This window comes from Schistocerca piceifrons, chromosome 7, assembly GCF_021461385.2.
Source record: "Schistocerca piceifrons isolate TAMUIC-IGC-003096 chromosome 7, iqSchPice1.1, whole genome shotgun sequence".
NCBI classification, from domain to species: domain Eukaryota; kingdom Metazoa; phylum Arthropoda; class Insecta; order Orthoptera; family Acrididae; genus Schistocerca; species Schistocerca piceifrons.
The window spans coordinates 332101850-332115628 of NC_060144.1; the positions used below are offsets into that span (position 1 = coordinate 332101850).

Genomic DNA, 13779 nt, shown 5'->3' on the forward strand with positions numbered 1-13779 from the left:
CTAAGCACCAAGTCAGCCGGAGAAGGATAACTATCTGCCTTGGCCTTGCAGTAGAAACTCTTGGGAAAACTACGAAGAACCTACATCAAGATGCCTGGAAAAGAAATTGAACAGAATTTCTGCCGAAAACTGAGTCCAGTATCGTAAACAATGGTTGCATCAGAGCACCAGTGTTTCTCAGTATGAAATAGACAAGCATTTCACAACAGAGAAGTGGGGTGGTAACTAAAGGAAAGAAGGTATAGGAAACGAGCTTATTATTACTTAGCACCGTTTTAAACCAGTCCACAAAAAAATGCATAGCTGTTTTATGTGAAAGGCTGCAGCAAACGCTTATTTCACTTATTTTAAGGAAACTAGGGCTGGTTTAGGTGCTATGTACAATAGTACATTAAAACAGGTGGAATTTCTTTACTTAAGTTCTCTGCATCACAGTTTATACGGTTCGTACTATGAAAATAACCCGGTAACAAAATAAGACCAAAATGGCGTGAAGAGGTTTCTGGGCGCTCCTTTCTAATTCTGTGGCAGTGACAGTAATTGTAACGTCACACGGCATCAAGTACCTATAAAACTGAAAGACAACTGACAGCAGCGCGTGTAGTTTCTTCTAGTTCAAAATATGAATTTTATAGTGGAAGAGGTGTTTTATACACATGCAATGTTGTGCTTTATATTTATGTTCATGGGTCTGATCTGTGAAAATAAAACATGTGACCTGCATATAATGAAGGGGTACTTACAGGTATTATTATGACAGACATGTACGACGCTAGATGTGTTAAGAGCACCAAGCAATTTCCTGCAGTTTTCATAGTATCTTCTTCGATCAGCGGTAGTTTTGGAAGTACTCGTGCCTTCGTCACTAATTTAGACGGAGACAAATTTTCTGTAGCACCACAAAGGCAACAGGTAATATTCCCCTTGCTATAAAGAAGCAGGTCTGAGGAACAAACACCCTAAAAAATGGCAGGGATTGTAAATGTCTATAATAACACAATTACCAAGGAAGAAGTGGAAAACATTCCTGTGGAGCTATCCGCCAGCAATTAGAAGACATTCATATTGGATTTGGGAAGGAAAAGAAGCGAGAGAAACTGTAACAGCTGCACAAATTATTTCTAGAAGATAAATCGAGCCTTAACATATGCAATAGAGATTTTCTGTAAGACGTGGGTTCTGCACTTTATATTCTGAGAAGAATAGCAAAAACCTGTCCAAGAAAATTCATACCGAAAAATTTAACTAGTGGAACTGCAGCTTTATAGCCGAAACGCATTGCCGACTTGAGACAGAAAAGTGGTTACATAAACAAGGCATTGAGGATTTTGGATGATGATATACACGATAGAATATGGCACGTGTATTGTGTGAAGACGTGTTTGCGATGCTCCCAAGAGCCGAATGAAAGAAAGGTATCAACATCAGTCAGCAGGCTAAACTAACGAGTGGCTCTGTAATACTGCGCATTAAATCATCTGTGAGTAAAAGGCTATCTGATTACAGTATGCCACTAATACTCCGCGCACTGAGTCTTCAGTTTAAATGGAAGTAGACGTCAAACAGAATGTTATCTCTTTAAAATATGCAATCAGCGTTCTTTCTAAAAGCATTTTCGGCTGTATTTATGTATCGTGTACGCCAAGCATTTACATTACTGCTCACAAAATAATAAATTTAATTCTACACTTTTGCCTCAAAAGTGTGTCACAATGAGAAAGAATTCTGTTGCATGGCAATAAGGCAAACAAGGTAAGAGGTAATACAGGAAATAATACCACACAAGAATTAGCTATCTACTGTCTACGAGAAAAAAAGGGGAGTACAGAAATGTTCAAAAGATCGGATGAATGTTGGAATTAGTAAACAACGCGATACAACTCCGCTAAATCGGTGATATTAACAATGTGAAGCTATAAGTGTCAAGTACAACTAGGATGAAGTCACAACATGAAAACATTAGCAAAACCAAAACTTGCAAACTAACGCTACCCACCATGGGAATGGAGGGTATTTTATAGTGGCATTTTGTTATTAACGTGTAGAAGTATGTTAAATTTGAAAATTTAAGGGCAAAGTGTATAGCACATGGAATACGCAAAATGTTAAAAAAATATTGTTATGACATTTCTTTGATCCGTCAACTCACGAAGTGTCACTATCCAGCATTACCCAAGCCTTAAACTACGTCACAGATCAGCTTCCGCTAAAAAACTTTTTTACAGTAGACTCGTTGGCGAAAATTCACAACCGAATTATCACGTTACAACCTGATCTACCTGAGGATACAACATACAGGGTGCCCCACGAGGAATGGTCAATATGCACAGATATGACAGGAACCATCATTCGAACCAAAAAGTCTAGTAAATAAGGGCTCTAAAATGCTTACCTTAAGAGCAATGAGTACATCTTTGATACTGTGAAACAAATCTCCACTACAAGCTCTTTGTTTGCCGTATTTTGGAAGGATGCAGTGTGCACCAAAAAATGAGAAAATTGTGTAGTAAACATGAGCTCTTAAGTGCATACCTTACGAGCTACAAGCACTTTTTCATCTTCCGCTACTGTTGACACCCACCTCTTCTACTGAAAGTACTTATACCTGTTAGCGCATGCATTTTAGAGTCCACGTTTACTAGACTTTTTGCTTCGAACGGTCGTTCTTGTCATATCCATTAATATTTACCATTCCTCCTGGGGCACCCCATAGACATATCTGTCACAATACCAAATAAAATAAAAAGTACACAGCATAATGTCAGTATCGCGATCTTCAATGCACTTGCCATCCACAATACCTACGAGAAAGTTAAAGAACACGACTGACAATCAAATACATCTGAGGACACCAACTACGAAACATACGTCACACATCAAGGAATACAGCTCGCCTTGCCTTGTTCACTATGTCTGAATTCCCACCTCAAACCGAAACAACCACTACTAAGGCTCTAAGCCCGATGCCAGTGTAACACCTGAACCTTTTCCGCATCTGGCAGGAATCGTGGCTTTCACTTCTCGCTAGACCTGCTAACTTAAAAAATTATGGGCAATCCAATCTTTAGGCTGCAAACTCTCTCCTTCGCATTAACTGTCACTGCTATTTATTCTACAACAAGTAACACTAAGATAACATCTGCATATGATTATTTACATCAGTTTCACGTGTGTCAAAAATCTCAACACTGTCATAAGAAAGGCAAATAGTCACCTGCACAAGTTATTTCAGATGCAAATGAATTTATACATCAGCTTTATGTTTTACTTCCACTTCACTGAATTCCATCCACTGAACAACCTAGGTTACGATCACAAAATGAAGATATCTTCAGAAATCCTACAAATTTAGAATGGTTATATTCAACAATAAAGAATACCTAATGGTCATTTGTCATTTCGGTCGTAAAGTAATGGAAATATATCTGTTTCGTAGTCAATCACTTAGCTCAAGTTAATAAAAATATTGTCATAGGCTTAATGAAAAGCAACCATCTCTGTACAACTACACAAATTTTCACATCATAGGTAAGGTTTCAAATTCTTGTCACAGTCCTACCATCGTGTCACAAAGCACTAGAACATCCTCTAGCACAAAAAAAAGTTTGGACAAACAGTAAATATGACAAGAGAGAGAACCATATCAAGCACTTGACAAATGACTGCATTAAAACGTGTTTGTAAATATTCCCTTGAAGTTATCTCTATGTTTAAAATTAAATATGACTTGTTTTAAATCTCTGCGGTTACGAGACCTTTCACAAAGCTCTGAACTCTGGAACCATTCACAAAAAAGCAAAAATAAATACGAACCCAACACCATTACATGCCATACAGGTCGCATTTGTGACAAATGTATACAGTTATCAAAATTGAAAGGCTACCACTTTTCGTAATAATTGTCTTCATCTATTTTGTTTCTTAAATCAGACTGGCTTCCCTTTTCCGTATCAAAGAAAATCATTTGAATTACATCTTTTGGAATCATGTCTGTACAGACAGATTGATGATGTTAAAAAGAAAGAATACAAATTAACACCAACAGAAAAGAACATACAGCATACCAAACTTGAGCGGGATTTCCACTGCAATTGTCAACAGATTAATACCTTAACAAAACAACGTTTCTCAAGAATTAACAACTGTGTAGCAGACCATACTGAGAACTGAGACTACTTTACCGGACTTATCAGACAGCTGAATTTTATACTGACTCGAGATATCTGAGAGCACTACTGAATGTAATACTGTACTAATATATGAATGAAAAAGTTCGTGTGTATCATTTCACGACATTAATCACCCACAACAGCAAAATACGGCAGCAACCAAACTAAGGCAAACCGACAGGAGGGGGCAACTGTTTCCAGTAAAACGATATATAGTGAGTGTTTGTCAAACTGACAATAATAACAACTCTAAACAATAGCAAAAATGTATGCACTACTAATCGCACAACTCCGTACTTTTATCAACATATACGAAAAGAAATGAGACGAAAATATATGAAACGCCAAACAATTACGGAGATGGGTAGCAGCCAATGAATTCTTAAAGCCAATTAACATATTATAAGTTTTATTTTTTACACACAAAAGACATGCCTCGCAAATACAATATACGCCATTCACTACGAGGAAAGCAGTATTGAGGAAAAAAGGACAAATTCGAACTCTTGCAAGGACTACAGCAAACGAAAATTTATCTTTAGAATTGGCAATATACGAATCAAGTTGTCCCAATGAAATTGGTGAGAAGCTGTTTTCATTCAAGGCTTAATGAACTTGTGACTAAGGAATTTTCCTACTCTGATAACAATAGCACATAACCTCAACTGGGCTACCAAAAACGGCTACCTCATTTATCTTCTACTGGATACGTGAACAATGAATCTACAATTACGACTTGTCAGATTAGCTTGCATAGTCACTATTCTTCAGTTTCTATCTTCGTGATAAAGTAAAATAAAATAAACGGACTAATAAATAGAGTACAGACCAAATGCCAGAGATGCTGTACACTAAGCTGGCACGGACTAATAACCGATTCATGCATTGTTTGCAAAATGATTTTATTTTTGAAGCAATAAATTGTGGCACTATTATAATGTCTGCTACTAACGTTTAGTTTTGCATGCGTTAAAGTGCTGTTAAACAGGAACAAAACAACATCTACGAAATGCAGTGATTACAATCGTATAAACAGTAACAGCTTAGAAATTCAGGGAAAATGGGATCTGATATTGACGACAGAATATTTAGGAACAGATAAAGTGGCAATCGTGTGATTAAAAACATAAGGACATTTCAGAACATTACCTTCAGTCGCCGTAATCTGCCATCCCTAGCTGCATTGAATACAAAATTTTTGATGTCCATTTCTTGATTTTCCGACATACTCCACAGCCCAGGTTCACAAATCAAAATAATTCCCTAATTTTATCCGCTGCAGCTCTCCTCAGCAGCTGTAACGGATAAACTGGAATAAAAACACAATATGGTCTGCACCTGGTTCGGACGTCCCTCACCAGAGGTCTCCACCATACTGCCAGGCTGCTCAGCCCAAAGAGTTTCAGCGGCTCAGCAATACCACTCCTCGAAAAATTCTGACAATAGGTATCAATGAAAAGACTAACTTTTCATTTTGTTTCATTAGTGAAAATAAAAGTAATTAACGCGCATATAAAAATACCACTAAGTTGTAATAGAGCATATAGCAACATTTTTATTGAGTAAATATGCAACAAATTGCACAAATTATGTGGAAACCAGAGATAACTGAACGTCGACTAACGTAGTGAAAGGTACAATAAGTGATATCATTAGCTGTAGTGGAAGTGTGCTGGCTGACTCTTTATGGTCTGTGGTCTCAGCTCCACGCGGAGTTGAAGGGGACCTGTCACTCTTCCACCAGCAGGCGGGGCTTCTGCAGTTCTGGCTGATCATTGGCTGAGAAATATGTGACGTTTCTCTCCAATATACCACGTGGGATATACGCCATTACAAGCAAAGTATCTGGCGGTGGCGGTAGTGGAACAATGGATTGTGCGCGTTAAGAGTGCGAAAGCTATATATTTGAATGAAAATCGGCTACCTAATGGAATAAACGAAAAGAATAATGAGTGTATTTTTAACTGGCGCTGTGAAATGTAATTGTGATCAAAGTAATTCGTATTATTGGTAACGGAAAAGTGTGACAACAGTAAAATATTTCGTGTGCGGTGTTGTGGGTTCAGCAACCTGCGGTTTTGCCGAAAGTGGTAATATGTGGAGGTGATGTTTTCTTCAATTGGCATATAGCCGTGTGTGTATTTTGTGCACAGTTTCATCATGTATCCTGCCCCGGCTAGACATCCATCTGCCGCGGTAAGTCACTGTTTTGTTTACTACCTCTTTTAAAGGAAATTTTGTTTCTTGTTGTAGAAGATATGTGTGTCTTCGGTTGTTGAACAATCCATTTGCCCCAGCCATTAAGACTTGTTGATTTTAAAGCATTTGACGGTATTTAAAATACGTAATTATTGTGTGAAATACAAACACATGAGTTTTCATTTGTTTACATACATACATTACGCATGTTATTGTGTATGTTTTCCTTCATACATTCCGTGAGGGCCTGTTAGTTACAGTGAAGTTAGTAAGAAGGAAAACGTTTCTTCATGGACATATTTTTTTTTTCTTTTATAACATCAAGATTAGCTACAGAAAGGATGTTCATAAAAATGAACTGAGCTTTATTTGCCGAAATATAAGGAAATAAACATTGTGCTCAGACACTGACAATAAATTTCGTTCTCATTTTACTAAATTGTTCCTTGCAAGCTCGAGTAGTTACCACTCTAGCTTACGCTGTTTCTCTCATTCCCGCTGCGTTCTCCTCCCCGCCGCCTCTCTCCATCTCTCACTCTTCCCCACCCAGGCTCCAGCAACAAGCTCCGGGTCAGCCGTGATGAGCCACGATAGAACAAGGTGGCGGGCAGCCGCAGCAGAACAAAGGGCCCTTGCTTCGCGCGTCGAAATGAAGGAAAAAAAAGGTCGAAGGAATGAGAGGATCCGAGATGTGATGACGGATGGTGGAAGAATGGTAGAAACGAAGAGGGGTAAGGAGTGGTAGCTCTCGGCTTGGTGATCACGGATAGGTCACAAGGTATCTAGAAATTGTCGCGTGTTTTGGTTTTTACTGCTTCAAAAAAAAAAATTATTATGGGTGATGCACAACTAAGAAAATGTGGGGATTTAATATCAACTGAATTGTCTGAAAATAGGCCACTTGAGAAAATGTGCTTGCCGATACGACAGTTAAATCTTCCTTCCGGGATACGTGAAGTAACGGTCACACCGTGCTATACAGACTTCAGTTTTCAGTTCTGAGAATTTAAAGTACTGGATACTTTCTTGATTCATGGTTTCCATATTTTGTTTTGGAAAGGCATTATCTTACATCTAGCATTGCTCGAGTATCTTTCATTTTTTGTTAAGTGTTCGCCCCTTAAAGAAAACGATAAAATTCTTCGTTTCTGTTTTCATTACAAATCTTCCTGGGAGATCATCCGTAAATCAGTTACAGTGTTATTGGCATGCACGGTGCGCTTCCAACTGAGACATACCGAGAGAGATCACATAGGGTATTAATTATGTAAACAAGAAATTACTGGGTTACTCGAAAAGCACATACCGGAAAAACCTACCGTCCGAAATTGGCCGTTGACCTTAAATTTGAAACATGGTGAAATGAAGATGTAACTAGGCTACTTGGATTGTACTGGGACTACAGAGCCCGTGATCGACTGCCCTCCGTGACAGGAAGCAACATACATGGGCTCTTAGGGACCTCAAACATGACAGGTTTTTCCCTATCCTGCACAATACAGGGTGATTCAAAAGTCATACCCCATAGGAAGAACTGGGTAAACCAGTACTCCATCGACAATTTACGAGATAGTAGCATGGACCAAAACAGGAAGAAGTGAAGTAAACATGTACTCTGAAATGTATACCTTAAAAGCTATGTTCCCTACTTTATCATTGATACTGCGAAACAAATCTCTTCTATTGCATGCACTTCGCTTTCCATTGTTAAGAGGTAGTGGTACGGACCAAAGAAAAAAAAGGTCTAACAAACAAGGGCTCCAAAATGCGTTCTTGAGAGCCACAGTAGCGATGATGAACAAGTTCCCGTAGCACGTAAGGTGCACGTTTTAGAGCACATGTTTACTGAACAACTTTTTTATCTTGTTTTGGAAAGCAAAGAGCTTGCAGTAGAACAGATTTGTTTCACAATATCGAAGATAAAGTTTTCATAGCTCTTAAGGTATGTTCACGAAGCTTCTTTCTCGTTTTGGTCCATGCTACCACCTCTGAAAGTTTGTCGGTGGAGTTCTGGCATATTCTTGTGTGTCACAAGGGACATGATTTTTGTGTCACACTGTATATTACCTCCACACAGTGGCCATGGTATTCTGCGTGTTATAACTTTCAGCTTCCTTCTACGTTTTCTGGTTACATTGTCAGTGAAGTTTTCCATTGTTAACTACGTCTGAAGAGATTGACAGATTTATGTGAGTGCTTTTGCAGCGATTGCTTCACACTTCTTTCGAAAGTGATTTTCATTTGTAATGGGATATCGACATTTCACTACAGGTTTTTGAATTTATCTGCCGCTATTAAACCAGCTTAGGCGTCAGCAGATTTGTGCAGATTGTTAATTCAACAGTCCGCTGCAGAGGTAACAGTTACATAAGCTCCATACGGATTTTCGTCCATATTACTGTGACATATTGACTGGGGAGTGCTACTCAACCCCTCTTAATAGTATATTTATAGTTCTGATTCTCCTAATACCAAGTGTATCCACCATCATGGCGCTGAAACATTCACTAATTTTGGTATATCTTTTTCAAGACAAAAATCGAGGGGCATTAAACAATGCACCTGGGTTCTAGTTCCAGAGTAATCAAGCAAGCAGAAAGCCCTTCGATAGTGCAGTGTACAGTCAAAGAGCTAAAGATTTTCTTGGTTGACTAAAAGTCGTCGGTCAAAGTTAAAGAGACAGCAAGTTGAGGATATTTTTATCCACCTTCTGAAGGAGAAATCGTGTCGTTTGTTTGCATATGTCGTGTAAGTTATCACGAAAAGAACGTACATCGTCGCCCATTTCCTGCAAGACAATAATTTGTCGCATAGTTAACGGCTCTAATGTGGCATTGACAGTTATTTTTATTAGATGAACAGAGCAGGCATCTGAGAGAGCAGCATATTAAGCCAACAACCAGTTGTCGGAATTCCGGTACTTCTTCAGGAATGGAAGATCATGAAGAGAGGTGTCAGTCTTACGCGTAATACGCTAAAAAGAGTAATTACGTATAGAAGATACAAGCATAAAACGTTTGCTGAATCCAGTGTATTTTTTATGAGTATCCGTCCGCATTCATACCTCTGTATTCTATGTCTTCGTATTTTGTGTGCTACTTCATTTAGTTTTAATTCTGCTTGATCATCCTCGTTGTGTACGACCTGGTCGTACATTTCATTTCCCACTAGTCTCAAACTTCAGAGTTGGGACATATATATACAAAATTGTAATTAGTGTACGACTACTTCTGACAGCGCGCGCGCTTGTGTGTGTGTGTGTGTGTGTGTGTGTGTGTGTGTGTGTGTGTTAGTTGCAGTATAATCATTAGGCTTGCGTCTTACGTTGATATGACACAGCAGCATTGCTATTAGACTGCTTGCTAAGTAACCGCAGAAGACAGTACTTTTGCCGGCGTATGTTCCGTAAATGCAAGAAACACGCACACATACGTAAGGAATTCTGGTTACTCAATTACTTTCAATAATCGAGCGTGCAAGCGATTTTACTACGGATCAGACGATCCATTACAGTAAAAGATTATCTAGCCTGTCATAAACATCAGATATGGTACTTTGATGCTGTTTAGACCAGGTTGGCAATGGAAAAGCCTTTAGCATTTACATAGAAAATTGATTGTGAATGTAGATGTTGTGTCGGGCTGTTACTACTTACGCTGCATAATCAGTGGCGGAATTACGAATAGTTTCCAACAGCTTACAGTAAGTTATTACCGGAAACGTGTAAAAAGAAGTCGAGCAGCAACTTGAGAAATGAGGAGCTAATCTAATTGCAAAAGGTTACTTATCCTGTGCATAATATAGATAGGCAAGGATTTACTGAAACAGAGGAAAAGAATACAACAGAAGGCGAGTGGTTAGCTCCCAAGAAATGAAATAGTCAAGGCAGCAAAAGATCAAATAGGCATACAGAAAACGCCTAATCGAGATCATTGGTTGACATAAGAGATATGTAATGTAACTGATGGAAGGAGAAGTTATAAACAGCAAATGCGCAGGCAAAAGGGATGGACTAATAATCTCCAAAAATGAGACTGGCCGTAAATGCAAAGTTGAAAATCGGGAATGGCAATACAAAGAATGCAAGGCTGTAGAATCAGGACTAGGGGAGAGATGGATGAACGTATAGGAAAGTCAAAGACTTGAAGAAAAGAAAAACACCTGTGTAAATATTAAAGAACTCGCATGGAAAGGTTGCACTAAGAAAGGAGGACTACAACGTAGGAGGAATGTGTAGCTCTATATAAGAAAAACAAAATTGAAGAAAATATTGTAGAAAATAGATTATTGTTTGGGAAAAGAATTTGACAAAAATCTGTAAGACCCAAGTCAAAACAAGGCCCCTGGGATGGATGTCATTCCCTTAGAAACGTGCCACAAGAAAAACGCCCAACAACCTCAAGAAGAATGTAATATTTCCTATTCTAAAGAAAGCAGCTACAGACAGGAGTAAATATTACTGGAAAATCAGTTTAACAAGTTGCAGATGAGAAATACTGACACGAATTATTTACAGAAGATTGGAAAAACTGATAGCTGACCTCAGTGAAGATCAGTTAAGAGTTCTGGAGAAACATATTAACACACAAGGCAGTACTGACACTACGAATTACCTAAGAAGATAGGCTGCAGAAAGACAAACCTGCATTTATAGCATCTGTAGATTTAGAGAAAGCTTTTGACAATACTGACTGAAATACAAATTTTGGAATTCCGGAGTTGTTTGGGACAAAATACACAAGCAAAAAGTTATTAGCAACTTGTACAGTAACTAGACTGCAGTTATAAAAGTCAAAGAACGTGGAAGGGAATCAGTAGTAGAGAAAGGAGTGAGACAGTGTTGTAGCTTATTCCCAGTGTTATTCAATCTGTACATTGTGCAAGCTGTGAAGGAGACCAAGAAGAAAATTGGAAAGGAGACTTACGTTCAGAAAAAAGGAATTAAAAAGTTCAATGTTTGCCAGCGACGTAATTCTGCCAGAGAAGGCAAAGAACATGGAAGATCAGTTGAAAAAAGTGGATAGTGTCTTGAAAAGAGGTAAGAGAAATATCAGCAAAAGTAAGAAACAGCAATGGAATAGTCTTAAATCAAATGATGTTGAGGAAGTTAGATAAGAAAAGAGATATTAAATGCAGATGAGTTTTTCTGTTTGGGCAACAAAATAACTAACTATGGCCATAGCAGAGAGAACATAGAATGCATACTGGCTATGGCAAGGAAAGCATCTCTGAAAAAGAGAAATTTTGTTATCATCAAATATAAATTTGTGAGTTGGGAAAGATTTGCTGGAAGCTTTTGTATGGAAGTTAATCGTGGATGAGCAACACTTAAGACATAAAGAGAGTAGAAGCTTTTGAAATGTAGTGCTACAGAAGAATGTTGAAGATTAAATGAGTAGATCGAATCGTGTAGAAATAAGTTTGTTTCATAGCTTAACTAGGCCTAATAGAAAGCAGCGGTTACTGTAGCAAAAGGCCTCTCACAAAACACAAATTCTGTTAGTAGGCCTATGTAAAGGCTATCAGGAACACCAAAGCCAGTGTCCAGACTCTTATGGGTGATAAAAGAATTGAAATTGAGGATAACTATACAAAAGCACTGAATTCAGTTTTCATGTGTTAATCCATGAGTACGACACAAGTTAAGCTTCCACAACACTGTAGAGATGAGTCATACAGATCGTAGTGTCAGGGATTGACCTTACAAAATAGTTAAATGGAACATGGGCCAGTGGGACTCCCATATATTTCAGAACCCTAGAACATGTTCCCAACTCAAAAGTAACGAGGTATCTCGCACAATAGGACTTGTTATATATCAGTATGGAATACGAAAATATCGGTCATGCGAAATCCATAAGCGATGGGCTGAGGCAGTCAGGTAGCTTCAGAATTTATTGACTTGCAAGAAGTCTTTCACTCAGAATCATAACAACACTAACTGCCAAAATTTAGTTCATATTGGTATCAAAATTTGTGACAGGATTGAAGGTTTCTTGGTAGGAAGCATATTATCTTGGATAGAGTGTCGTCTCAAGGGAAGTGTATTGAGACCATTGCTGCTCATGTTATACACACGTCAAAAAACGTTTTGCATCACCTCGGATCCGAGAGTCTGGAACCTATACAAAAAATTGGAACAGAGATCTTCATAAACATCATTCCCGCCCTTTTTATTGCTCATGAAAACCACACATTGAATGTTGTACCACCAAACAGCGAGACCTTCAGAGGTGGTGGTCCAGATTGCTGTACACACTGCTACCTCTAATACCCAGTAGCACATCCTCTTGCATTGATGCATGCCTGTATTCGTCATGGCATACTATCCACTAGTTGATCAAGGCACTATTGGTCCAGATTGTCCCACTCCTCAACGGTGATTCGGCGTAGATTCCTCAGATTGGTTGGTGGGTCACCTCGTCCATAAACTGTCCATTTGAATATATCCCAGGCATGTTCGATAGGGTCCATGTCTGGAGAACATGCAGGCCACTCTAGTCGAGCGATGTCGTTATCCTGAAGGAAGTCATCTACAAGATGTGCACGATGGGCGCACGAATTGTCGTCCACGAAGACGAATACCTCGGCAATATGCTGCCAATATGGTTGCACTATCAGTCGCAGGATGGCATTCACGTATCGTACAGCCGTTACGGCATCTTCCATGGCCACCAGTGGCGTACGCCGGCCCCAAATAATGCCACCCTAAAACAGCAGGGAACCTCCACCTTGCTGCATTCGCTGGACAGTGTGTCTAAGGCGTTCAATCTGACTGGGTTGCCTCCAAACACGTCTCCGACGATTGTCTGTTTCAATGTATATGCGACGCTCATCGGTGAAGATAACTTGATGCCAATCCTGAGCGGTCCATTCGGCATGTTGTTGGGTCCATCGGTACTGTACTGCATGGTGTCGTGGTTCCAAAGATGGACCTCGCCATGGACGTCGGGAGTGAAGTTGTGCATCATGCAAGCTATTGCGCACGCTTTGAGTCGTAACACGACGTCTTGTGGCTGCACGAAAAGCATTATTCCACATGGTGGCGTTGCTGTCAAGGTTCATCCGGGCCATAATCAGTAGGCAGCGTTTATCCACTGCAGTAGTAGCCCTTGGGCGGCCTGAGCGAGGCATGTCATCGACATTTCCTGTCTCTCTGTATCTCGTCCATGTCCGAACAAGATCACTTTGGTTCACTCCGAGACGCCTGGACACTTTCCTTGTTGAGAGCCCTTCCTGGCACAAAGTAACAATGCGAACGGCGGTATTGACAGTCTAGGCATGGTTGAACTACAGACAACACGAGCTGCGCACCTCCTTCCTGATGGAATGACTGGAACTGATCGGCTGTCGGACCCCTCCGTCTTATAGGCGCTGCTCATGCATGGTTGTTCACATCTTTGGGCGGATT

General features: G+C 39.5%; 2 protein-coding genes across 2 annotated transcripts in view; one reads left to right on the plus strand and one right to left on the minus strand.

Annotated features, from left to right (window-relative positions):
- LOC124804793 (protein fem-1 homolog CG6966) overlaps positions 1 to 5533 on the minus strand; it is a 132598-nt gene extending 127065 nt beyond the window's left edge. The window contains exon 1 of the mRNA XM_047265121.1: positions 5319 to 5533. Within this exon, the coding sequence (XP_047121077.1) occupies positions 5319 to 5396 (78 nt within the window). The 5' untranslated portion in view covers positions 5397 to 5533. The remainder of the gene's footprint in view (positions 1 to 5318) is intronic.
- Positions 5534 to 5842: 309 nt separating this feature from the next.
- Positions 5843 to 13779, plus strand: part of LOC124804704 (protein groucho) — a 721164-nt gene continuing 713227 nt past the window's right edge. Inside the window, exon 1 of the mRNA XM_047264963.1 lies at positions 5843 to 6365. Coding sequence (XP_047120919.1) covers positions 6330 to 6365 — 36 coding nt within the window. The 5' untranslated portion in view covers positions 5843 to 6329. The remainder of the gene's footprint in view (positions 6366 to 13779) is intronic.